Consider the following 22,049-nt stretch of genomic DNA (forward strand, 5'->3'; position numbering starts at 1 on the left):
GGGAGGAGGAGCTGTAAATGTACAACCATGCACGCCTCAGTCCTTTACTCCGGGGGCATCAAGAGGTCCCGCGCCTGCATCTTCTCCAGCTCCAGTCGGCTCTGGTACTTCCTCTCCTCCTCCTTCCTCTGCTCCGCCTGCCGCTGCTTCTCTTCCAGCTCCTTTTGCTTCGCCTCCCTCATCCTCGCCTAGCGCCGAGAGTTAGGGGCGGCGGCACATAAAGCAAGCAGGGATACAATCCAGAGGTCAGGATAATTCTTCTCCAGCCGCTTCCGCGTCAGGATCTGCCGCACTTTAGTCCAATGCCATCTCCCCCATTGTTCTCCTTCCCACCTCCTGCTGTTCCCCCAGCTCCTCTCCCACCCCCTCCCTCGTCCTCTCCCTCTCCCAGCGCCCCTCCTCCTCCCTCACATCTTCGATCTCGAATCCTCGCTGTGCTTCTGTCGTCCAGAGCAGCTCGAATCCCTTGCCATCCATCAGTCAGAATGTCCTTCGTCTCTCTTCCAAACCCCACTCCCTCCTCCTCTCCCTCCTCCCCTCCTCTCCTCTCCCTCCTCCCCTTCTCTCCTCTCCCCCTTCCCCTTCCCCTTTTCCCCCATCTACCACGAGATTCTTCGGAACGCATCCTGAGTACGTCAAGTTCTCCATGAGAGCGGCAAACGCCGGCAGACTCTCTGCCTCCATGGCAGTCCGAGCGGAGGCGATGAGCTTTTTGCTGTAGCAGGTCAGACAGACGGGACAGGGGGGGGAAGGGATTACGCGGAGTCAGATTTGGGGAGGCAGAGGTTGACCTGGGCGACTCGTCACTTTCATCTCAACCCGTCAAGTTGATGACTACCATCAGTGTCGCCACGCAATGAGGCTCAGGGAAGCCGAAGGCCGCTCGGTTCGCAATGGCGAACTTTCTCTCTTTCTCCTCCTGCTCCTTCGAGCTCTGAAGGCTCTGTGCTTCTTCTATGACCAGTTCAGTCTGCACCTGCTCCGCACTGTCCTGATCTGGCTCTACAAACTCTTCCAGCTTGTCCATGACCTCGTCGAGCATCGCCTGCATGTCGTTGCTCAGAGTTTCCGCCGGGTCCTTGTTGTTGTCTTGCAAGTCAGTCATGTACACGCACAACTTATCAAAGAATCTGAGAGAGATTCGCTCCTGCAGCTCCTTGTTTCTCTTCAGGACAGTCCACTGCCACCTGGGCAGCATCAGCTTGCAAGCCGTGACCTGCTGTAAAGTCTGGTTCGACAGGGTCAGGTTGGAAGTCTCCCCTTGCGAGATGTTTATCCCGAGAGCATTGAGGTCGAAGATGACGTAATCATCCAGCTGCTTCTCTAGCTCTTCGCTCTCCCCGATCAAGGAGATTAAGCTGTCTGCCCTGCGATGTCGTTCCTCCTTGTTCGAGTCGTTCTGCGGCACTTCTTCTCCCATCTCTACAACTTCATCTCTCCCTAAGACGCCTTTGGAAACAATCCTGCTGAAGGATTTTGACTGCACCGTCCTCTTCAAGGCCTCTTCGAGTTTTTCCGACTGCAGCATACCGATGTAAGATAAGTGGAGTGAAGGAGAGTGAAATTCACCTTTTCTCGGTCGTTGCTCCTCCACCGAAAGTTGAGCACGCAAGACTGAATGAGTTCGTTGCCCACATCTGTCGTGACCAATTTCACATCAACATGTCACGATGGGGCATCTCACCTCTGACGACATCTTTGAGAGTCATGTCCACTGGGAGCGAGAAATTTTCAGATGACTGCTGAGCTGCTACTTCAGCTTCGTACTCCTCAAGCGTCTTCGACGCATTTGCGAGGGCGAGCAGAGACGAATCGTTTGAAGTCTGCCACGTGAAGTTTTGACTCTCTGGTTCCATAATCATTGAAGGGAAATTCCCTGTCGACACCTTGTCGGATTCTGAAAGTGAGCTTATGATTTGTCCAATGGAGGGAGCCTTCTCATCGGGAGCTGCGAACTGCAAGCCATCGATTAAGAGTGATTCAGGGTTTGACATGGCAATCAGAACGTTCTTGGCTTCCTGCATAATTCTGTAGAGCTCAGTTGCGAACATTGACGTGCATTCCAACTCTTCCAACTCCTTGCGAATTGATTCATCGATCCCATCCAACACCCATTCTACTTCTACTGGAATTCTGTTGCTGTCTTGAGCCATGCCTGCGTCTTGTTTCCTTTGCACCGTTGAGTTCTTCAAGTCATTTGTCATCGCCTCCCCTGCAGTCTCTTCATCAGCATTTTCTCTCAAGATCTTCACCATATCATCGGCTGAATTCACCACGTTCCAGTCAAAGTCTTTCCCCAAGTTTATCCCTGACGATACGTTCTGAAGTTGGAGACCGGACAGCTTGAGAACGTCGGCCGGAGTGTTGAAATTTCTTCCCCTCTCCTTGTGATACCACTCCTTCAGCTCCTGGATGAGCCTCAAATTCTCCTCCTTGACTGCCTTGAAATCTTCTGGAAAGTCTTTCTTCCAGTCATCACCGTACTCCTCCGTATAGAGCTTGTTGAAATCCGCCTTCCTGATATCGATGAATCGATCATCATCATCATCCATCATCCCTCCTGTCTTGTTCGCCTCCTTCCACTCCTCAGCTGTGGCAAGGGGAAGCTCCCTCCTCTTGCGAACTTCCTGCAGTCTTTTCAGGTATCCTCCTGTCTTGTTAAAGAGAATCTTGTGAACTCGATCTTGGTTTGCTGCTCGACGATCTTCGATGAATTCTTGCTCCTCGATGCTCCTCGTCGACGGAGGTATCATGGCGTACTCCACAGGAGCCTTCCGTCGGGGGTTCATCCACAAGATCTCCTTCCAGTCTCCCGCACCATCTTCAACAAGTTCGATGGCTTCTGCGCGCTTCTCGAGTGCGATTCCCGTGATGGCAGGTTTCGGCTTCTCATCCCATGACCCCACTTGGAACTCCCCTGGCTTGTGGGGGTACTCATCGACTGGGACGCCACGGAACTCCTCCTCCATTAAGGTGTTCTCCCAGGCCTCAAACGCCTTCTCCACCTCCGACGCTTTGAACTCGTCGGCGACGACTCGATGGACTACGACGTCCTGCCGAGTAGCGTTTAAGAAAACCATGGAGGAGTACCGGACTGCTGCCGCCAACACTTGATTCTCGGGCAGACTTTCCTTCTCTATAACCCCATTCTCATCAAAATCGATTGGAAAAATTTCTTCAGCAGCCTTACGAGCAATAGTCTGGCACGTCTGGATCAGTCGAACTGCATCGTCCCCTGAACAACGATCTGTGCTTTGATCACAAGGATGGAATTGGCTTTCTGGTACCGAAAGCAGACCCCTCTGATCGCTCTCCAGATCTGAAGTCTGACCAAGTAGATACCGAAAAAGACGAAAGAGCCAGTGACAACAGGATCTATCATGCCAGCAACGATTTGGCTCCTAGGAATGTCACTCTCTCCGTAAATCAACAACGCCGGGTCTCGGAGCCGTTCTAGTACCCACCTCTCATCCATCTGCTGTGAACTTTGATATAGAGCATCCGCCTCTTCCATCATTATCAACTTCCATCTTGCACTTGCTTGGATCCTTGCCCAGGATTCCTGGAACATCGTCTGTGGCCGAAACCCTGCTCGGCTCAGAATGTTTCCTTCGCCGTTGGCGGGGGTTTGCTGGGGATTGACATACTCTGGGGTCTGCTTTTCGGGCTTATTTGGGCCAGATTCGATGCAAACATGTCCAATGCCGTTAAATGTGGGAACAGGTATGCAGATTGACGCCGCTTGCGCTGCGTTCAGTTGGATTGAGAGAGAAAGGAAAATGGTCAGAAATGATAAAACTAAGAGTTTGATGCGCTGCGCCATCCATTTCCACAAGAGCACAAGTTTGAGTACAACCTTTTTCTGCAGAGGCACACCATCTCCATATCCGCTCTCATCCACATGGTTGGTTTTCAAAAGACAGGTAGTCCTCGTTGGAGCTCCCTGCCTTATGAAATGGTAGAGCGCAGTCTGCATCGGCCTTTCTCTGCCTCCAAGTGAACAAGTCCATGCCGATCTGCCAGGATTTCGGGTGTAGCATGGTTTTGGCGAGTTCAGAATGAAAGAATCTGTGCAGCAGACAGCTGCAAGCAGCAGAAGATTCCTCAAACCCAAGGGCAGCCAGGTACCGTGCACAGATCGCTTCATAGTCCCCACAGATACAACTCACAGACGGTCCTGCCGAGGTCAAAGTTGTCTCATCACCAGCTTACTATGCCTCCTCCTCCCTGCCATCGTGCTGCCTGCTGATCAAGTTCTCCTCCTCCCCTCCTCCTCTCATCGTCCTGACAACAACGATGCGGCCCCACACATTTTTCTGCTCTGAAGGCTGAAAAAAGGGATTTTTGTTTCTTTTTTTTATGTGTAAAGGTAGTCACCAGCTTTCAAACTTTCATGCGCAATGCCGTGGACGTTGCGAACGATGCCGGGCAAGAGGGACGACAAGGTAAGGAGGTCACGACGAGTCGAGGAGAGAAGAGGAAGTGAAGACAGAGGGAGAGGAGGAGGCGGGGCCCTACGATGACTCGGAAGCCTCCGAGAGGAGAGAAAGAACTCTAGGAAGAAAGAGGAGACAGATTATGATGAGGAGAAATCGTTGCAAAAATGTGAAGTGAAAGTGTGTGTAAAGCGATTCTGAAAGGTTTAACTTGATTTGTTTCATTTCAGGACAATGCGTATAAAATATACACACTTTCTACAGATGTAAGTTCCTTCTTCTTTGGAATTTTTGAAAGCCACGATCGAAACGTTTGGAAGACTTAGCCTTTCTTCACAGCGGACATGGTGGATTGGATCGAGCAAGGAACTCTGCGACATTCATTTGAATCATGATTTCATTGAGAGGTGCCTTCGAGCTGAACTTCGCATGTGACTCAAAGCTCTAGGCGTCACGCCAGTCTTGTACCAGTTGGCGAAACATGGCAAGTGAGGTGCAATGACACCGAGGTACCATCCTCGTTGTCTTATCGAACATGATCCTTGTTGTCTTATCGAACATGATCCTTGTTGTCTTATCGAACATGATCCTTGTTGTCTTATCGAACATGATCCTTGTTGTCTTATCACACATGATCCTTGTTGTCTTATCACACATGATCCTTGTTGTCTTATCACACATGACCGATGCTCAGCATGGGACGTACGTTAACGGCCGCAAGGTTCATCAAGTTGAGCTAGAGCATGGAGATGAGATCAGCTTTGGCCTTGGAAGGTGAGTAACCCGCCAGCTGTAGCATGTTCGAGTGATCCTTCCGCCGCAGAAACATCAGGATGGGAGGTAGCATCCCTGACGTGGCCATCAGAGCGTCGTTCCGGATCGAGGAGGTAGCCCATACTGCTCCTCTGCGGGAACTCTTGGGGAACTAAGAGCACCGGCAGGAACGGACGGGCCCTGATGGGAAACCGAAGTACAAGATGCTTGTGCTGTGTGCATGTTATCAAGAGCCTTTGACTGGTGCAGTCCCGCCAGGTTGAAGTCAGTGACGGAAATCTCAAACAAGCCGACACCGGGAGGGAAGGTTCTTTCTCCAGAGGCGGTCAAGATTTTGTTGGAAAAGTTGGACTCGGTAAGAGCCGACGCAGACACGCCCTTAGACGAAGTGATCGGACCGCAGACCGAAAGGAAGTTGGCGGCTGCAAACCAGATGCTGGTGGATGAAAGAAGCAGCTTCGAGAAGAGGTGAACAGTCTGCCCTGCCTCCCTTGGTTAGCGTGTGTTTGAAGCAAAGTTTGGCAAGAGAGGAAGAGCTGCGGAAGCAGCTGCAAGAGGCAGCCTACGTGCTGCGAAGCTCAGTCAAGAAACCCAATCATGAAAGAACGCAGAAAGACGGAGCTGGCGGATTTTTTGTCTGCCCATCTTGCGGGTGGAAAGAAGATTCTGCCGACCAGTTGTCAAACGAGGTCAAGCCTGACACTAGGACTCGCCGACCCCTCCACAGCGCGACGAGGAAAGAGCAAATTGCAGATACTCCTGCAAGCTCGAACTTGTCTGTGACGGCAAGGTCAGAGGCGTCAGACGTGATGTACTTCTCCGAGTGGACAGGAACTTCCACGACGTCCAACTCGAACTCCAACAGGATCAAGAAGATCCTCAAGTTCGACGAGTCTGCCAACAAGCTTCACGCATACGAGGACACCAAGAGCCAGAGTCAGCTGCTGGAGGCCTCCGGGGCAGTTCAGATCTCTGACAGCCACATCTACCCTCCTCCCGACCTGCTCGCTCAACTCGACCAGGAGCTTGCCAAGTCAAGGTCAGCCCTTGAGAGGGAGATGGTGGCCCCTGACTCGTGTCGCCGTAGCAGCACCAGCTCTCTGCACTCCATCGTGCAGAAGCTACGAACGCGAGACGAGCTGCGGGAAGACCCGCTGTCTCTCTGGAGCGTGCTGCTGTCAAGAACGCCGACGTTGAGCACGCCCGAGGGAGGCAGCCGTCAGATCGACATGCGGGACTTGATAGTCTTCGGAAGGGTGAGGACGGATCGTCAGTCCTGCCAGCTGCTTCTCATCATGTTGCACAAGGTGTGGAAGGGGCTGATGGAAGAGAGGTTGAGATGTTATCGCGCGGAGATCGTCGAGATGAGGTTGAGGCCCTTCCTTATGCTCCACCAAACTCAAACCTGACAACAGGGGGTACACGAACCCTCCTCAAGTTCTCTGCCAGCTCTGGGAAGTAGGGGGACTCTTGACTTCATGGCCACGTCCTGACACGGCTGTGTGCTCAGGTCATCCTCTCCATCCTCGGGAACCAGTACGTCAACCAGAACAGGCACGCGAGCAGGGAGGACGCGCTTGTCGGCTCATCGTGTCTGCAGGATGTGCGACTGGAACGTGCTGAAGAAGTACATCGACCTCGGCCTCAACAAGAAGGGTGCGTCCTCTACCCATGACCTCTCCTCCCTGACTCTCCTCGTCGCCGCTCAGGCGAGCTGATCGCCCAGATGCGAAGCTTCGACCCCCTGGCTGCGGGCGACGAGCTCTCTGCTCCCTCCCAGGTCCTCGCCGTCCTCCCTCCTCTTCTGCTCAGCGACCTGCAGATCCTTGGAGGCATCAGCAAGCAAGCGGCGGAGAGAGCAGGGGAGGTAACCGGGCTGCTCTACCACTGGGCCAGCCTGCAGGTCAGGAAAGCTCTTGACTTCCACCATGATATGTTTTGCAGGTCCAGCTGTGGGAGCTCGGCAAGGCATGCAGGCATTCTCGGATAGCGCAGGTGCGCCATGGCCTCGTGTAGGCTGAAAATCTCACAAAGATGCAGCACATCTCGACGCAAAGTTCGTGAGGAATGTCATGGTGGGACCCGAGAGAGAACTGTTTGAAGTCTTGATGCATGTAAACAAATGAACACCTTGTACCTGCGCCTTGATGCAGCACCCGCTCATGGTCTTGTTGGCAGCATATCAAGGTGTTGTTGGGGGTGGGTCTGGGGGTGGATGGGGTAGAGTTTAGTAGTAAAGCGAGATTTTGTCCCCCGTCCAGGGAGGAGGAGGAAGGGGAGGGGGGAGAGGGAGAAGACGCTGGAGGAGAGGGAGGAGATGGCCAGTGAGTGGAGACAAGGGGCCTGACGAGGAAGGGATGGGGGAGGGAGCGGTGAAGGATGGAACATGGGAGCTGCACAAGGGGAGGGCCGAGGAACACGCCAGGTTCACCACGGCACCTCCATGGTCATGACGACGAAGGTAGAGGAGACCAAGGCCAGCCAGCCCCCCCCTTCCCTTCAGAAGTGCACATCGAGCTGTTTGCTTGCCATCCTGCTAGCGGTGCTTTCCTCCCCCCTCTCCCTCGGAGATGCAGGCGAGGATCAAGTGGACCTGACCAGGTTCCCTCCCGTCCCCCTGACAAGGCATGCTGTCATCGAGCAGGTATGGCAGCACCCGGACCATGAACTCACGAGCGACCCTGCATTCCCGGAGTACGTCGAGCTCCTCTCTGACCTCGGAGAGCTCATCGCCGTCCCCGACCGCAGGCATGACGCCATCAAACTCATCAGGTGGGGCAAGGCGCAGTATCCGCAGTTCTCCTCCCCCAACAACTACCTTGCCGTGTCGCTGATGCGATTGGGAGGGGACGAGAACTTGCAAGAAGCGCAGGAGCTGCTCGAGGACGCTGTAGAGTCCTGGAACCTGGACATGATGGCTCAGAACAACCTGGGAGTTGTCTGGGAGACCCGGGGGAGGCTCGAAGATGCGTATGAGTGCTATCAGTTCGCAATCGAGGGGCTGGACCAGGAGTGCTTCCTGCATTTATCTTGTATCATCAATGCAAACAAGGTCTTGCTCAACATGGCCAGGATGCATCAGGCGAAGAAGGACTACCGCTCGGCCGCCAGGTTCTACCAGCTCGCAGCGAGACTGTACGAGAGGATCTCGGGGTGCTCGTACCCTCACATGCAGGAGCACGTCAGGGGGCGCGGCGCCTTCCGCCCTTGCAAGGACGTTGCCGCAGCCCGGTACTCTCGATCGCTAGAGCATCTCATGACTGCGATGCTGCACGAGGAGGAAGGGAACAAGTCGATGTCCGACAAGAGCAGGGTCAGGAACTGCTACCTCTCCTCTTCCTCCTTCGCTCATTCTCGCTGCAGAGATCCGCGAGGCGGTACCTCCTCCAGAGCCTCGTCCTGCCGGACTTTTTCTTCGATCCCCCAAGGCAGATCCTGACAAGGGAGGACGAGCCCTTAGTGAGGAGGCTGCGATTCGAGTCGATCTTTCAGAGGAAGTTCTGGTGTGTTTCCTTCTTCCCCCATCGCTGCCCCCTCCTCCTTCCTCCTCACTTGGTCGACGTGCAGGTCCCCCGAATCGGAGAGTGCTTCCGGCCCAGGCTCGAACGCCGACATGACAGCGGGCGTTCAAGAGCTTCTCCACGAGGTGGGGCTTAGCCCACAGACCTCGTCCTCCTCATCGCTGCTGTAGGTGATGACCGACCTTGGCCTCAGCTCCCTGCTGGATATAGGATGCGGGGACTGGTTTTGGATGAGCAGGACGAACTTGACAGGAGTGAGATACGTGGGTGTGGACATCGTGCACGACATCATCGCCTCCAACATCCGCCATGTGCAGCAGAGGACGAGAGAGTGCGCGGGCGGTGGGAGCAGCCCGGGCGGCGCGTGCTCCTTCCTTCCCCGGTCTGTGCGTTTCGGGCAGGAGGACGCGGTGCAAGGGCTAGAGCCTGCCATGTGTGAATACCAGGAGGAGGGGCAGGTGCGGGCGGGATGCGAGCTAATCTTTGTGAAAGAAGTCCTAATCCACCTAACTATCAATGACATCAAGAAGGTTCTTGACAACATTCAGGTCCTCCTCTTACGCTTGCGCCTTCACCAACCCGCGGTCTGATGCTGTCCTCTCAGAATCTCTCGCTTTCGCTCCAAGGAAACCCGCACTACAGGTTCGTCTGCTCTGTCAATACTGGAGCGTCATCATACTCTGACTGAAAACTTTCGAGCAGCACGAAGCAAAGATACCTGCTAGTCACGCACGACTCGACTGTCAAGGTCAACAACGACGAAACCATCACTTCCTTCTCGCTACCTGGAGGAGGCTGGAGGCCTGTCAACCTCTATCTCCAGCCATTTCTCCTGCCCCCGGCGCTGGTAGAGTTCGAGCAAGGGTTCTCCCTGTGGAAGCTTCCCTTCGAGTGACTGGTCGAACCGAACACAAGTTTGAAGCTCAGTCGAGCCAAGAGGTACGATCCTGCCTGCTGGTCCCGTGAGCCTGTGAGTATGGTCCGATCGTTGGAAAACATCACCAGGAATGAAATGCGTTAGCTCAGATTTTAATGAATTCAATGAGGTAAAGAACTATCATTTCTCTGACTTCTCTCCACCACTGTCCGCTCTTACTCCCATTCTGTCCAACCTCCTCCTTTCTCCGTTCTCCTCCCTCCGTCCTCAATCCTCCTACTCTTCCTCCCTCCCTCCTCCTGCTCTGGACTTTATCATCCCCTTCTTTCACATGGCGAACAATGTCAAGAAGTCACCCTCCTGCCCCCACATGGTACGCCTAGCTAGTCAAAGAATGGGGGAAGTGGGGTACTCGTGTGGGAAAGAGTGGGGTGGGGTAGAGGCAAGGGGGGGAATGTGTGGTTGTCAATCGCGTGACCGGAGGGTCCGTCCGCGCCCCGACGATGCAGGTTGGGCAAGGGAGGCGGAAGGAGGAGACGAGGGAGAGGAGGGAGAGGGGGAGACGGGGGAGGGAGTAGATAGCAAGAAGAAGATGGCGACAAGTTGAGAGGCGAGGCCAGGACTGGAGAGGAGAGCAGAGGAGGGAGAAGGGAAGGTGAAGTCAACAATGGTACTGGTACGACATGTTTGCTCTGGACAAAATAAACCTCGCATCTGATAGCTGTGCTGACGCTGAGAGGTCTTCTGACTTGTGGTGATGATACAGATTGATTGATTGCACCTCCAAGAGAGCTTGTTCCTGCCGTCGTCTCTTTGATTTCCGCCTCTCCGACCGCCTGAGAGTTTGGAGCGCAACAGACTACTAGGCGACGAATTCTCCTACCCTTGACTTGTGAGCTATCGTCATCCTATGCTGCTAATATGCTGCTCTGCGCTGAAATGATGCGGATGATAGCATATCACACATCTAGAACACCGAAAAGATGTCATTCATGACATCAAACAGCGGAGTCCGCGAGAGCAGGTTGAGTACACTTCATGTCGCGTCTTGATCGTCTGTGATCAGCTTCGCAGGATTATGCGCAAGATGGATGAAAACCTGAAGGTGAGCAGACAGCAAGAGGAGGCGAAGGGCGGGGCAGCATGAGGGACGAGAGGCTCACCCGAAGCGTTAGATACAACACGATGCTGAAGACCTCGAGTGGATCCGAGAAGTCGACTCTCGTGAGGGCGCACGAGCTTGTGAAGGTGCTCTCACGCTCATGTTAGGCATGTATGTCAAACAACGATATATCACCGTCCTTGCGGTCTGTCGAGCATACACCCTCCTGCTCGCCTGATAGTTGTGTAACGCTTCCCTTAGCTGGTAGGACTCTTCACATCGGTCATCGTAAGGGAGACTTGTATGCGAAGGCCCATGGAAGAGAGGTCCTGAGGATCTCTCCTAGAACAAGACTGACATGCTGTAGGTGCGAGGGACCCTTTGTCAACCTGCTCAAGGCCGGGATCACAATCAGCACCATCATCATGCTCTTCTTCATGTGGTGATGGAGACGAACAGTGCAGCACGGCAGCTAAGGGTCCATGCAGGCAGCAGATGGAGCTGGCGCTGGAGAGCGAGGACGCCCAGCAGAGGTTGATCGACAGAGATCACCGGCTGCTGGCCGACAGCCGAAGCGTGAGGCAGACGTGCTTCCAGCGGCTCAAGGTCTCCCGTGACACCCGCCTGCCGTCTCGTCTCCTGATGTACTGCAGCGAATCGTGAGATCGAACCTGCTCACATGGACCTTGTTGTTTCCTCTCAACATGATTCACCCCCTTCCAGGTTTTCCCCTCCGGCATCCCCTGCTCGGGACCCGGCAGTCTGACATTCACTCAGGGTACTCCAGGATGTGGACGATTGAGCAGCTGGGAATACAGCCTGTCTACCGTGTAGAATCGCTGACCTCCGCTGCCATGCTGATCCGGTTCGATGCTGCTCATCGTGTCGCTCCCTCCTCCCGGCTCATCTCTTCCCTCGCAGCGTGTACCACATCTTCATGCTGATCAAGCTCAAGCTGCTCACCAAGTACCTCAGCCTCGACTCCTCGCTTATCATCCGCAACGAAAACGCTATCAAGCAGATGAACGACCCCAGCTTGTCGCAGCCTGTCCTGGCGATCAAGATCGCTCTCACTCGTCAACCTATGTACCTCATCGGCACCTGCTGGGCCGTTCTCATCTTCGCTGCAACATGGATCATCAGGATCTCCGAGAACACTCCCGGGAACCTTTTCAGCGTCTACGTCTGGGATCAGCTCTGGCTTGTCATGGTAACAAGGTGATTCAATGCTACTGCTGCTGCTGCTGTCCCTGCTCCTGCTCCTTGATCCTGCTCCTTGATCCTGCTCCTTGATCCTGCTCCTTGATTCTGCTCCTGGTGAACGTTTCACTGCAGCACCACAACGGGATACGGAGATGTTGTTCCCCACACTCACTTTGGGAGATTCGGGGGGATGCTGTGTATGACCGCGGGGCCCATTCTGATCTCGATCATGACCGCCACCTTCTCTAGGAGTATGACGCTCAACCCGCAGGAGACGAAGCTCATGCGCACGCTGGACGGGGACAAGAAGCAGAGCCAAGTCATCATCGTGGCTGCCAAGATGATTCAGCTGTGGTGGAGGGGACGCACGCGGATGCTGTGGTTCAATCCGGACAACGAGATGTCGATGCGCCGGCTGCTGGACCTGGAGGACGAAGACCGCGAGAGGATGGAGAACCTCTTCTGCCAGCTGATGGAGGCGCAGCAGAAGCTGAGGCGCTTCAAGAATCAAGTGGGATATCATGAGGTTGGAGAGAGCACGGAGCAACCAGATACTGCGAAGAGACGCGGGAGCATGGAGAGGAACTCCTCGAACATCGCCAACGCGCTCATGCTCGCATACCAGCAGCAGAAAGGAACGAGTCTAAAGGAGAAGGTTTCCCAGGCAGGGAAGCGGAGGGGGAGTCAGGATTCGGAAACGAACGATCCGGAGGATGTTACAACTTCTGCTCTGACAGGAGCAGGAGAGGGAGGCAGAGGAGGCAGAGGAGCGAATGACAGTGGGGCCATGCAAGACAAATCCGAGCTGAACCATCGTGACTACCTTGCTGCACTTTCAACACTATCGGACCAGGTTTCTCCCTCATGCTCCTTCTCTTTCTCCTCCTAACTCCTCCGACTCTTGCATTCTCAGGTCGGCGAGCTGCGCAAAGTCACCCTCCAGCAAGGCCGCATGCTTGCAAGCCTGTCAAATTCCATGGCCTCCATCGAGAGCAGCCTCCACCTCCTGGCAATCTCCCCTCCTCCTCCTCTGTCCTCTCACTCACTGCTCGGTGTTTCCCAGCTGCCGGATCTGCACGTACCCAAGAGAAACTCCGAGGCCATCAAGCACAGCCCGCGAACTCCAGACACTCACAGGAGAAGCCATGAAGTGAGTCCTCCTCCCTCCTCCCTTCCTCCTGATGCTTTCCAGTCGCACGGCCAACCCCCTTCGAGCTCCCTCGCCCCACGGCGAAGCAAGTCTGGTGAGTTCGAGAGAGGGAGAGGAAAGATGGAGTGGAGAGGAGGAGTGGAGGGGGGAGGAGAGGATGCAGTGACTGTTGGAGCTCAGAAGACGAGCTGGTGATCCCGCTCAACGGAGGAGCGATGAAGATTAAATACCCCGGCCCTCAAGATAACCATTCAGAGACGTGAAAGCTTCCTTGCTCCCCCTGCCCCTCTGACTTGGCACGGCCTTGCAGGGCGGATCTCGTGTTTGAGGATAGAAGCCCTCCAAGGACGGGGTGATCAGCTTGCCTCCTCCTACCCCTTCCCGCGTGCTGACATCCTTCAGCCCTCACCTGCTCCCTCCAAGATCTCAACGTCGAACCTCCGAGGAGCCGCTCACTGACCTCCCGTTGGTAAGACAGAGAGCGCCATCACTCTGATCGCCCCATCTCCATCCTAGTCCTTCCTTCCTGTTGTCTACTATCCCATGACAGATGTTGCTTGCTCTATCCGCAATCTTTCTCCTGACTTCTCTCCTCTCCGCGTGCTCAGCTCCACAGCAAGAAGGCCTTCCAAGAGTTCTGCTCGAGGCCTCGGGCAGTCCCAGCGAGCTCCTCCGACCGGCTCGTCAGGCTGTGGAAGGAGGCAGCATCGCTCAAGTCACCAGATCGAAGTTCAAGTCAAGACATTGAAGAGATCCAGCAAGCGGAGGACCATCATGCCGGCAGGAAGAAGGTCGAGCTCTCCGGCCGCCCTCCTGACGTGTCTGAAGTTCTGCCGCAGCAGCCACACGGTCGCTCGTAGCCTCCCAGCGATCTCAGCTGACAGGCCGCGGCGGCCGGGCGGTGCCGCACTGATGGGTTACCGTAGTACCGCCAGTCCACTTGATCCCAACTTGCCAGGCTCACCAGTCAGCATTGAAGCCTGAAATCTGAGTCAACTTAGGATCGACTACCGTGCGGCTGCAGCGACTGCTCGCGGCGGCCAGCGGCGGCAGCCGCCGGCCGGCAACAGACCGGGACCGTCTGAGGTCGCTGCCAACCGTTGAACAGCCGGGCCAAATACTACCGTGGGGCCTGCCGCGGTCGGGGACCGGACCACCCCGGGGCCCGGCCGCACTGAGACCGACGCCGGTCCGACGGTTGAATCATATCAGTGTTCGGGTCACTGAGTGACATCGCCGGGCGGCTGGGCGAGAGTGATCAGTCACCGGGTGGTTCGCCTGCCGGCCCGGGCAGTCGCGGCGGCCCGGGTCGCCGAACTCGAACTTTGCTTGCCAAAGTTTGGCATGAAGTTTGAAAACTTGCCATGATCGGCCCCGGTTGTAAAGTCTCAATTCTTTTTTAAAAAAGACTTTTAATCATAGTTTTGTTTTAATTGGCCTCCGGGTTACCCCCCAGAAAGTACCCGGACAAAGGTCAGACCCGGTCGAAAATATACTTTTTCGAGTACGTACTACCTAAAGGATGTACTTATCGATGCAACCATTTATCTCGGGATATTTCCAGTCTCAAAAGATCTCCTATCAATCTGGTTTGGTCAGATAGCAGCTCGAAAAAATATCTTTCCAGATCCCAGTTTGCCTGATATAAAAACAACTTTAAAGATCACGCAACTTCATTATACATACTTGTATTTCATAATATATTAATAGGACAGGTATTCTCAATACAAAATAAATACCATATTCCTCTTGCAGTACACTATATATATCTATTTTGATCAGTTTTGGGAAGAACCTCCAATTGTACCCCTTTTACATCAAATGTACGAGAACATAACTTGATCGTTCAAACTTAAATCAAGTTTTATGGTCTCCGTAGCATATTGATTTTAAAAATAATTTAGCAGCCCCTCTTTTTAAAATACCTCCGCCCATACACAAAAAAGTGCAAATAGAGCCCCCATCCAACCACCCCACCCCCTCCTCACCCCTAGTTTAACCCATGAATTGGGACCCCATTCATCACCCTCTTGCTTCCCATACCCCACCCCTTACCCCTAGCCGTCAAATGCGCCCAGCTATCACCTCCCTTCCCTGACCACCCCTCCAATAGCCCTTCTGATCCCTTACGATACACCCCCTACCCCCTACTATCATAACCCCACCCAACTGTATATGCTAAAATCTCGGAGATATGCGGCTGCATCCTGGCATTTTGGTACCCTACCCCATCGAAGTTTCCAGTCTCTTATCAACCCTACCCAACCTCCGAGCACACCCTTCCATATAAAACTACCCACCCTTTTAACATGTCTTCTGGGAACTACAGGGGTGGTGCCATCCTGTTCCTTTAACCCCCCGCTCGAGACCCTGTCGGGCATGATGGCGGCGGCGGAGTTAGCACAACCGCTTTCTTTCTTCGCACCTCCTCCTCTGACCCCCACACTTCACGTTCCGTTACTTATCCACATCTGCGTTCTCCTCCGTCTTATGCTGACATGCCATGGTGAACGGACACAAAACCCTGTTTTTCCTTTTGTTATGATCTGACCCTCATTGCCTTGCGGGCCTGAATGCTGAATTTGAGCTGAGCATTGATAGTGTGGGCTCAGGGGAATCATTGATCTTGTGAACATGGTCGAAATTATCATTTTCATCTCCTCGTGCTGCTTGCTGTGTTTGGGTCATAGTTGTCGCACTTCGCTATGGAGCCTTTCGCATATTTCGATAAGTGTGTGGCGATTGGGGCTTAACAGCCCACTTTAGAAGCTATTTGCGATATCCTTTTGAGAGCTCCCTTTGTCTTGTCCTGATCCCATTTGGTAATAGACAAGCATTTCAAGGACAGAGTTGCCGCCCGATTGATGCACTGCTATGGGTGCTGACACGGAGCCCATCTCGATTGTAACAGTGGGAAGCAAGAACTGTTCTCCGACCTCTTCATGTATGTTTGCGACATCCTTTCATATATCGTCATGACATCTGTCTCTCAGCAAAATCATCAAAGTTGTCTTTAGATATCTCCATCAAGACGGTACAAGTATCTCGGGACCTTTGAACTTTATTGAGCATGTTGTCGGCAGATGAGTGAAAGTCAACGATCGAACGTTAAGACAGAGGGAGAAGACACGACTGATAGCGAGCCCTCTAGAAAGAAGGATGATAGCCATCTCTCTCTTGATGAGGTTATTCAAGGCGAAGGAAGTGTCAGGTTTCTGACTGAAGGGCCAGGATGAAGAGATGAAGCAGCTTGCAAGTGCTCACTTGAAGAACATGAGTGATCCGGTACATGCATGCTGTCTTGGCGTGAGAGAGTCTTGTCGGACATTCTGACGGGGCCAATGCAGGTTGGTCCAGGAATGAAAAAGTCAACATCGGCCGAGATCTTGAATCATTACAGCCAACAACCCATACATGTGCGGTCAAGAGCCGAACAGTGGGAGCTGCCTCGTTCGGTTAGAATCGATCTATGTACAATGTCTCAGTGCAGTACTCATTCATGGGCAGGAAATTCAGCTCAATGCAAAGCTAGGGGAAGGAGACGGTGGAGTTATTTATTATGTAATTCCTCAACCAGTTGGTTCGTGATAGAATCTGTGACTTGCGCTGATAGGCGCACTGGCGTGGATTGGACGTTGTCGCAAAGATGTTGAAGGTGTCGAAAATGATAGTTGCTCACTCGAGAGGAAGAGTAACGATCGTCTAGACTGAGAGTGATCACGGATCAACCATGGATGGAGCGGTCGCAAGAGCAGACCTGATCAACGAGATTTCTGTACGAGTCTGCTGCGTTTTTAGAGATGTTTCTCACATCTATCATCAGGTTTTGTCTCGATTAAGGCATCCCAATTTGGTCATGTTCTTAGGAGCCTGTACTATCAAGGTAAGATTCAACAAGTGACCAGGAGCAGTGGTTTTCGCAGGATATGCTTGACTGCAACTTCTCAGGAACCACTTATAATTCTCAATGAGTACTTGTCGGGAGGAAATCTAGAAGGTGAAAATCGAAGAAGTTCTGGTGGGGTATTGATCAGGTTGTTTTCAGACTATTTAGCCAGCAAGAGGAAGGAGCGTGGTGGAAAGCCATGGCAGCCCCCTCCAAAACAGGTCTGTCTACTAGGCGATGCCAGGTGCTTGCAAGTGACATGGCGCAGGTGCTGAGATGGTCGATGGAGCTTGCAAGAGCTTTGTGCTTCCTGCACAATTGCAATCCTGTGAGGACCTGGGATCAAGTGCTCGGATCAAGTTCTGACTCAAAGGAACTAGGTTGTAATTCACCGGGATTTGAAACCTGCAAACTTGCTTCTGAACGAGGTTGGAAAGTTTGAATCGAACCGATGTATCTCACGTCATGCATCTAGGACTGCCACCTAAAAGTTGGGGATTTTGGTCTGAGCAAGTTAAAAGATTTGCAGAAAGTTGCTGGAACGTGAGGAAAAAAGCTCTTCAACATCAGGATATTGACTTCCAACTGCAGGTACAGGATGACGGGGAAGACGGGATCAATGCGTTACATGGCACCCGAAGTCTTTCTTGACAATCCACAGGTGAACAACACAGAAAATGTCGCAAACTTCCCTCTGAAATTTGAATGCTAGTATGACGAGAAAGTCGACATCTATTCCTGCGGCTTCATTATGTGGTAACTAGCCTACACGAGTTTCTTTTCAGTCCTTTGCTGATGAATGGTGTGTCCAGGTACATCACTCTTGGTGAGAGACCATTCGACAAAGTCCCGGCACAAGTAAGACCTGGGTTGCTCTTGCTCTGTCGCTATGACTGACCGTACATGGCACAGGTGGTGGCAGAAAAGGCATCAAAGAATGACCTCCGCCCAAATCTCGAGCCGGTAAGTCTCGCCGCAGACCCGCTCGTCCTCTTACCGTTAGTTCAGATCATCCAAGTGGCTGGGAATGAGTTTGCTTCCTTGATCGAGCAGAGCTGGCACAAGGAGCCGAACCTCGTGAGTTTGTCTGACGTATCGCAACCTCTCGCTCACATCCTGCCGTTAGAGGCCCTCGGCTTCGGAGCTGGTCGACAAACTGGAAGAGCTACAGCAGCAACTACAAGACACCAAGAAGAAGAAGTGCATCATCATGTAAATGGCAGTTTTGTAATTTCACGAGGGTGGGGACCACAGATTTCATCAATTTCTTCTTTTAAATTCTCTTTCTCAATCGACATAGCTACCTTATGACCGGTCTCCTGGTTTTGGATATCGAAGCAGGGGTCATACCAGGCGCTCGAGCTGTGGTCATACTACCCGCCAACGAGACTCCTTGTTAGACTGGCGGTCCTGAACGAGACATGAGCGTAATGAGACTGAAACGTGGGGCGTGACCTGTTGACTGAACATGCTGAGGACGTTCAAGAGGAGGTAGGCAACCGAAGCAACGAGCTGGTTGGTTCAACCGGATTGTCAGTCTGCAAAGAGAAACGTTCTGAGCACTTACCAGCAAAGGAGTGACGAGGACGAGGTTGAGAGCGACGACAGAGAGGAGAACAAGCATCTCCAGCTGACCTGCCATGCTCTCCTTGCTCGTCCCATCAACGACCCCCATCGTGTCTCCCGCTCCTGTCACCACCTGTCAGCTTCATCCCTTCACTTCTTCCGCCGCTACCTGCAAGGTGTCTACCGTTCGCTCCTCTGCTTCCGGTACAGGCCCAATGTACCGGAAGACGTAGAAGTCACCCTTGCCATTGTCCTCCATCCAGAGGTCTCCATCGAAGTACGAGGCCAGCAACTTCCCCTCCTTTGCCAACATGTTTGGGACTGGGAACCTCAACCAAACCCCAGCGAAGCAGATGGCGATCCTCCAGAACGCGTAGGAGAGGAGGAACCGTTTGTCACCCCGCTGAGACCTTCAGTGGGGGTGAGCAGAACCTCCAGGAACATGGCGTCGCATACCGAGCGCTGCACTTGAGTCCCTGCAGGAGAAGACCGGGGCCGAATTCCAAGTTGAAATCGATGTTTGAGTTCTTCAAGTCGACATCTGCAGGCCCGGGCACGTCGATAAAGTCAGGGCCATCCCCCCCTCCCGCCTTCCCCCCCCCACCCCTCCCACACACACACACACAAACAAACCCTTAGCAGCATCACCTAGAAACAACTGAAAGCTCGGATAGAAGTTCCAGAACTTCATCTGCTCCAAGGGAGCGAAAATCATCTTCCACCGCCCAGCGAGCGCCCAGCAGCTGTTCTCTTGCAAGGCAGACAAGGAGAGGGGAGGGATGTCCTGTCCCGCGTCGCTCTGATCGACACATCTTTTCACCATGCTGCCGACCAAGTGAGGAGGAGGTCGACCCGCATCAGCAGGGCACCTCTGTACGCGCAGCTTCTCAAACTCGGGCAGACTCACCGCACTCTTACCATCCTGCAGGTGGGGGGTTAGAACAAGAGCCGCGCCATCGCCCTCATGATGCTCCACCTCTTCGAGCTGGTTGAACAAAGTTCGAAGCCTAGAGGAGGCAAACTCCGTCGCTCTATTGTTCATGCATAAGCCTGGTCTACGATGGCTCGTCGGTCGTCCCATCGTCACGCGACTGCAGCCGATCTCAGGTTCTTTGCTGAGCGAGAGAGGATTCACCTCCATGGAGGGTGGACCACAAAGCAGTCGCATGATCGCAAACAGAGCATGGCGAGCGCTATCGACCGTAGCATGGTGGAAGGTTGGTCGATGACAGCAGCGACGATTATCTATGAAACCTTCATCTTCCCACGCTTTCTGCTACACATCTCAAACAAAATGATAATAATCAGAACAAGGGTCACAAAAGCACAGGAATGATCTAATCCTTTCAGTCTCCTCTAGAGTTTGCTCCCAAAAGCACTTACTTGACCTCTTGTCTAATACTTTTCCACTCCCTACCCTCATTTCCATGCTCTCCCCTGCACTGCGCTCTCTGCGCTCTCTGCGCTCTCTGCGCTCTCTGCCCTCGCTGACTTGCTCTCGCCCCCCCCCCCCCCCCCCCTTCCTCTTCCCTCCCCCTGCCACCAGCTCCTCTCCTCCTCTCCCTCCTCCCACCCACTTCCTCTTCGCTCTTCTGCATGCTCTCACTGTAAAACGCACTGCAACATTTTACTTGCCAGGTCGGTCAGGGTGCCTGAGGTCTTGTTTTTGAGGGTGGGGTACACAATGATTTGTTGAAAAAGAGGGGTGATCATTAGTGAAAACCACGGGTAGTGTTTTATGTAAGCACCCAAGATGAAGGTCATCGACAACGCGAACTGGGGATGAGGCCCGCAACATGCTATCCTGGCCCGCCCCAGTATGAATCAAGTGAAGGGGAATGAGCGGGGAAGAGGGCTTTGAGCACAGTTTCTAGAAGTTCACGATGGCGTCGAGATCGGAGGGAGAGCGCAGGGGAGCCGGAGATAGGAGGAGGAGAAGGAGGAGGAGAGGGGAGAGAGGAGAGGAAGGGTATAAGACGACGAGGAAAGTTGCGAAGGAGAGAGGGAGAGAGAAGATGCGAGGATGAGAGAGGAGGATGAGTTGGGGGGAAGGAAAGGGGGAAGGAAATGAACCCTGAAGAGAACAATGAGTTCTCAGATCCTGTCATGACCTTTCAAATCTCAATCAGGAAAACTAAGAAAACATTTCTGCAAGAGCGAAGAAACATGGCGGATAATCCAATGTACAAGGTATTTTACCTTGGACGACGCTCCCGACCCATCTCTGATATTGTTTTGCTCGCCTCAGGCCATCTTGAAATGGTCTCTATCGCAGGCAATCACTTTTCTGCTCCACATTGTCCTCCTTACTCTTGTCGTCAGACGGACGGGATATCATCTACCGAGGTCTCGGAGATGGACAAAGAGGTACGACCGGTCTCGCCTGCTGCTCTCCTGCTCTGACGTTGCTGCCCACCCTCCCCCCCACCTCGCACAGAAACGGGAGTTTCTCGACAAGGTGTCCGTCAACGGCTACGAGGCCTTATCGCTAAGCTCTCCCGTAGGTGATGTCTTCGATGGTGGAGGACGAGTCCAAGGTCTGACGCTGAAGACGGGTGGAGCCTTACGAGCTAACGAGCGGAGCAGACCATGAAAGAGCTCGTTGCCGCACTGTCAGACCCTGAGGACACGATCGAGCAAGTGAGGGCGAAGGAGACTGTAAGAAACCTAGAGGGGGAGAGGGGGGGCGGCTGACGGCTCTGCTAAGGCGCTAGAGGAGCTGGTGGACAGATGCGACAAGATCGACTATGCTGTAGCCTTGCACTCGTTCGCCAACGGTTTGTTTCCTACGGTACCTCGCCCTGCCCCTCATCCTGTCGTGACTGGCTCGCTCTAGATCGACCTCCTAGGGAGCTCGAAGCACGGGAGCATCCGCAGCCTTGCGGCGGAGCTGGTGGCCCTCTGCGTGAAGGACAACCCGCCGTGAGCGACGTGAGGGAGGAGAAGGCAGGGAGGATGACGAGGACGCAGATGTCAGGCCTGGGCGTTCGAGAGGGACGCTCTGAAGCTGCTGCTGGACCTGCACTCGGGGAGGGTTGGGGGGGAAGACGACGCTGTGGGGTGAGGGAGGGGAGGAGAGGGAGAGGGAGAGTTGAGCTGGAGACTCAGGGAGACTGAGCGGGTGAAGGCTATCTCTGCCATCTCAGCGCTGATTCAACACAATGATGATGCAATCAAGGCGTTTCTATGGGTGAGTAGAGCAGTGTTCGCTCGCTCTTGTTCTTACTCGTGCACTTGCCCTTGCTTCTCTTGCTCTTGCTGTTGCTCCTCTCGCTCTCATACTTGCTTCTTTTGCTGATGCTCCATCAGGCTGGAGGTCTCGACAACATGAGACAGGATCTCCACATGCAAGTGGGCGCACGACTCAGGGTAGGAAGAGGAGGAGGAGGAGGAGGAAGGAGGAGAAGGAGGAGGAGGAGGAGGAGGAGGAGGAGGAGGAGGAGGAGGAGGGAGGAGGAGGAGGAGGAGGAGGAGGAGGAGGGAGGAGGAGGAGGAGGAGGAGGAGGAGGAGGGAGGAGGAGGAGGAGGAGGAGG

General features: G+C 53.7%; 6 protein-coding genes across 6 annotated transcripts in view; 4 read left to right on the forward strand and 2 right to left on the reverse strand.

Annotated features, from left to right (window-relative positions):
• Nucleotides 1–44: 44 nt before the first annotated feature.
• On the reverse strand, nt 45–4,147 carry GUITHDRAFT_104373 (hypothetical protein; the record flags this gene model as incomplete). The annotated part of the gene is made up of 9 exons (XM_005836901.1): nt 45–188; nt 412–465; nt 604–715; nt 760–791; nt 839–1,519; nt 1,570–1,637; nt 1,685–3,235; nt 3,343–3,401; nt 3,465–4,147. 9 exons carry the CDS (start codon nt 4,145–4,147, stop codon nt 45–47), a joined length of 3,384 nt encoding a protein of 1,127 aa, XP_005836958.1.
• A 770-nt stretch (nt 4,148–4,917) lies between these two features.
• GUITHDRAFT_135660 (hypothetical protein) lies at nt 4,918–9,626 on the forward strand (the record flags this gene model as incomplete). The annotated part of the gene is made up of 18 exons (XM_005836902.1): nt 4,918–4,929; nt 5,131–5,210; nt 5,260–5,323; nt 5,378–5,424; nt 5,469–5,678; nt 5,728–6,249; nt 6,298–6,466; nt 6,518–6,579; nt 6,811–6,866; nt 6,920–6,990; nt 7,033–7,113; nt 7,155–7,205; nt 7,636–8,523; nt 8,574–8,713; nt 8,778–8,856; nt 8,902–9,279; nt 9,336–9,373; nt 9,434–9,626. 18 exons carry the CDS (start codon nt 4,918–4,920, stop codon nt 9,624–9,626), a joined length of 3,141 nt encoding a protein of 1,046 aa, XP_005836959.1.
• Nucleotides 9,627–10,591: 965 nt separating this feature from the next.
• GUITHDRAFT_135661 (hypothetical protein) lies at nt 10,592–13,923 on the forward strand (the record flags this gene model as incomplete). Its single annotated transcript, XM_005836903.1, has 16 exons — nt 10,592–10,632; nt 10,683–10,713; nt 10,803–10,856; nt 10,972–11,036; nt 11,078–11,152; nt 11,175–11,316; nt 11,364–11,433; nt 11,488–11,575; nt 11,632–11,928; nt 12,046–12,766; nt 12,827–13,063; nt 13,106–13,157; nt 13,244–13,322; nt 13,374–13,415; nt 13,466–13,532; nt 13,672–13,923. 16 exons carry the CDS (start codon nt 10,592–10,594, stop codon nt 13,921–13,923), a joined length of 2,313 nt encoding a protein of 770 aa, XP_005836960.1.
• A 1,967-nt stretch (nt 13,924–15,890) lies between these two features.
• On the forward strand, nt 15,891–18,243 carry GUITHDRAFT_161993 (hypothetical protein). Its single transcript, XM_005836904.1, has 20 exons — nt 15,891–16,007; nt 16,057–16,097; nt 16,147–16,248; nt 16,295–16,348; nt 16,411–16,518; nt 16,571–16,624; nt 16,677–16,718; nt 16,770–16,838; nt 16,887–16,946; nt 17,012–17,060; nt 17,109–17,170; nt 17,218–17,277; nt 17,330–17,377; nt 17,425–17,492; nt 17,541–17,610; nt 17,662–17,705; nt 17,762–17,807; nt 17,862–17,912; nt 17,958–18,026; nt 18,076–18,243. The coding sequence occupies exons 1-20, from the start codon at nt 15,938–15,940 to the stop codon at nt 18,163–18,165; spliced, it is 1,257 nt and encodes a 418-aa protein (XP_005836961.1). The 5' UTR covers nt 15,891–15,937; the 3' UTR covers nt 18,166–18,243.
• Nucleotides 18,244–18,726: 483 nt separating this feature from the next.
• GUITHDRAFT_151351 (hypothetical protein) lies at nt 18,727–19,793 on the reverse strand (the record flags this gene model as incomplete). The annotated part of the gene is made up of 6 exons (XM_005836905.1): nt 19,651–19,793; nt 19,492–19,606; nt 19,385–19,437; nt 19,164–19,339; nt 18,972–19,056; nt 18,727–18,925 (listed from the first exon to the last, which is right to left on the reverse strand). Coding segments are annotated over exons 1-6 (576 nt in total), but the record flags the coding sequence as incomplete, so codon positions are not given.
• An 888-nt stretch (nt 19,794–20,681) lies between these two features.
• GUITHDRAFT_104379 (hypothetical protein) overlaps nt 20,682–22,049 on the forward strand; it is a gene marked incomplete at both ends in the record, with an annotated part of 2,183 nt that continues 815 nt past the window's right edge. Inside the window, 9 exons of the mRNA XM_005836906.1 lie at nt 20,682–20,705; nt 20,838–20,882; nt 21,020–21,052; nt 21,102–21,173; nt 21,223–21,306; nt 21,352–21,437; nt 21,486–21,575; nt 21,624–21,705; nt 21,825–21,884. Of these exons, the coding sequence (XP_005836963.1) occupies nt 20,682–20,705; nt 20,838–20,882; nt 21,020–21,052; nt 21,102–21,173; nt 21,223–21,306; nt 21,352–21,437; nt 21,486–21,575; nt 21,624–21,705; nt 21,825–21,884 (576 nt within the window). The remainder of the gene's footprint in view (nt 20,706–20,837; nt 20,883–21,019; nt 21,053–21,101; nt 21,174–21,222; nt 21,307–21,351; nt 21,438–21,485; nt 21,576–21,623; nt 21,706–21,824; nt 21,885–22,049) is intronic.

This window comes from Guillardia theta (assembly GCF_000315625.1).
Source record: "Guillardia theta CCMP2712 unplaced genomic scaffold GUITHscaffold_16, whole genome shotgun sequence".
Lineage (NCBI taxonomy): Eukaryota > Cryptophyceae > Pyrenomonadales > Geminigeraceae > Guillardia > Guillardia theta.

What these genes read in the sequence shown, in the direction of transcription:
- GUITHDRAFT_161993 (XM_005836904.1), top strand. Translation starts at nt 15,938, where the DNA reads ATGGGTGCTGACACGGAGCCCATCTCGATTGTAACAGTGGGAAGCAAG. An exon ending in TTGCAGAAAGTTGCTGGAAC is followed by an intron (nt 17,493 to 17,540) that starts GTGAGGAAAAAA and finishes TTCCAACTGCAG; the next exon opens with GTACAGGATGACGGGGAAGA. An exon ending in TCCGCCCAAATCTCGAGCCG is followed by an intron (nt 17,913 to 17,957) that starts GTAAGTCTCGCC and finishes CCGTTAGTTCAG; the next exon opens with ATCATCCAAGTGGCTGGGAA.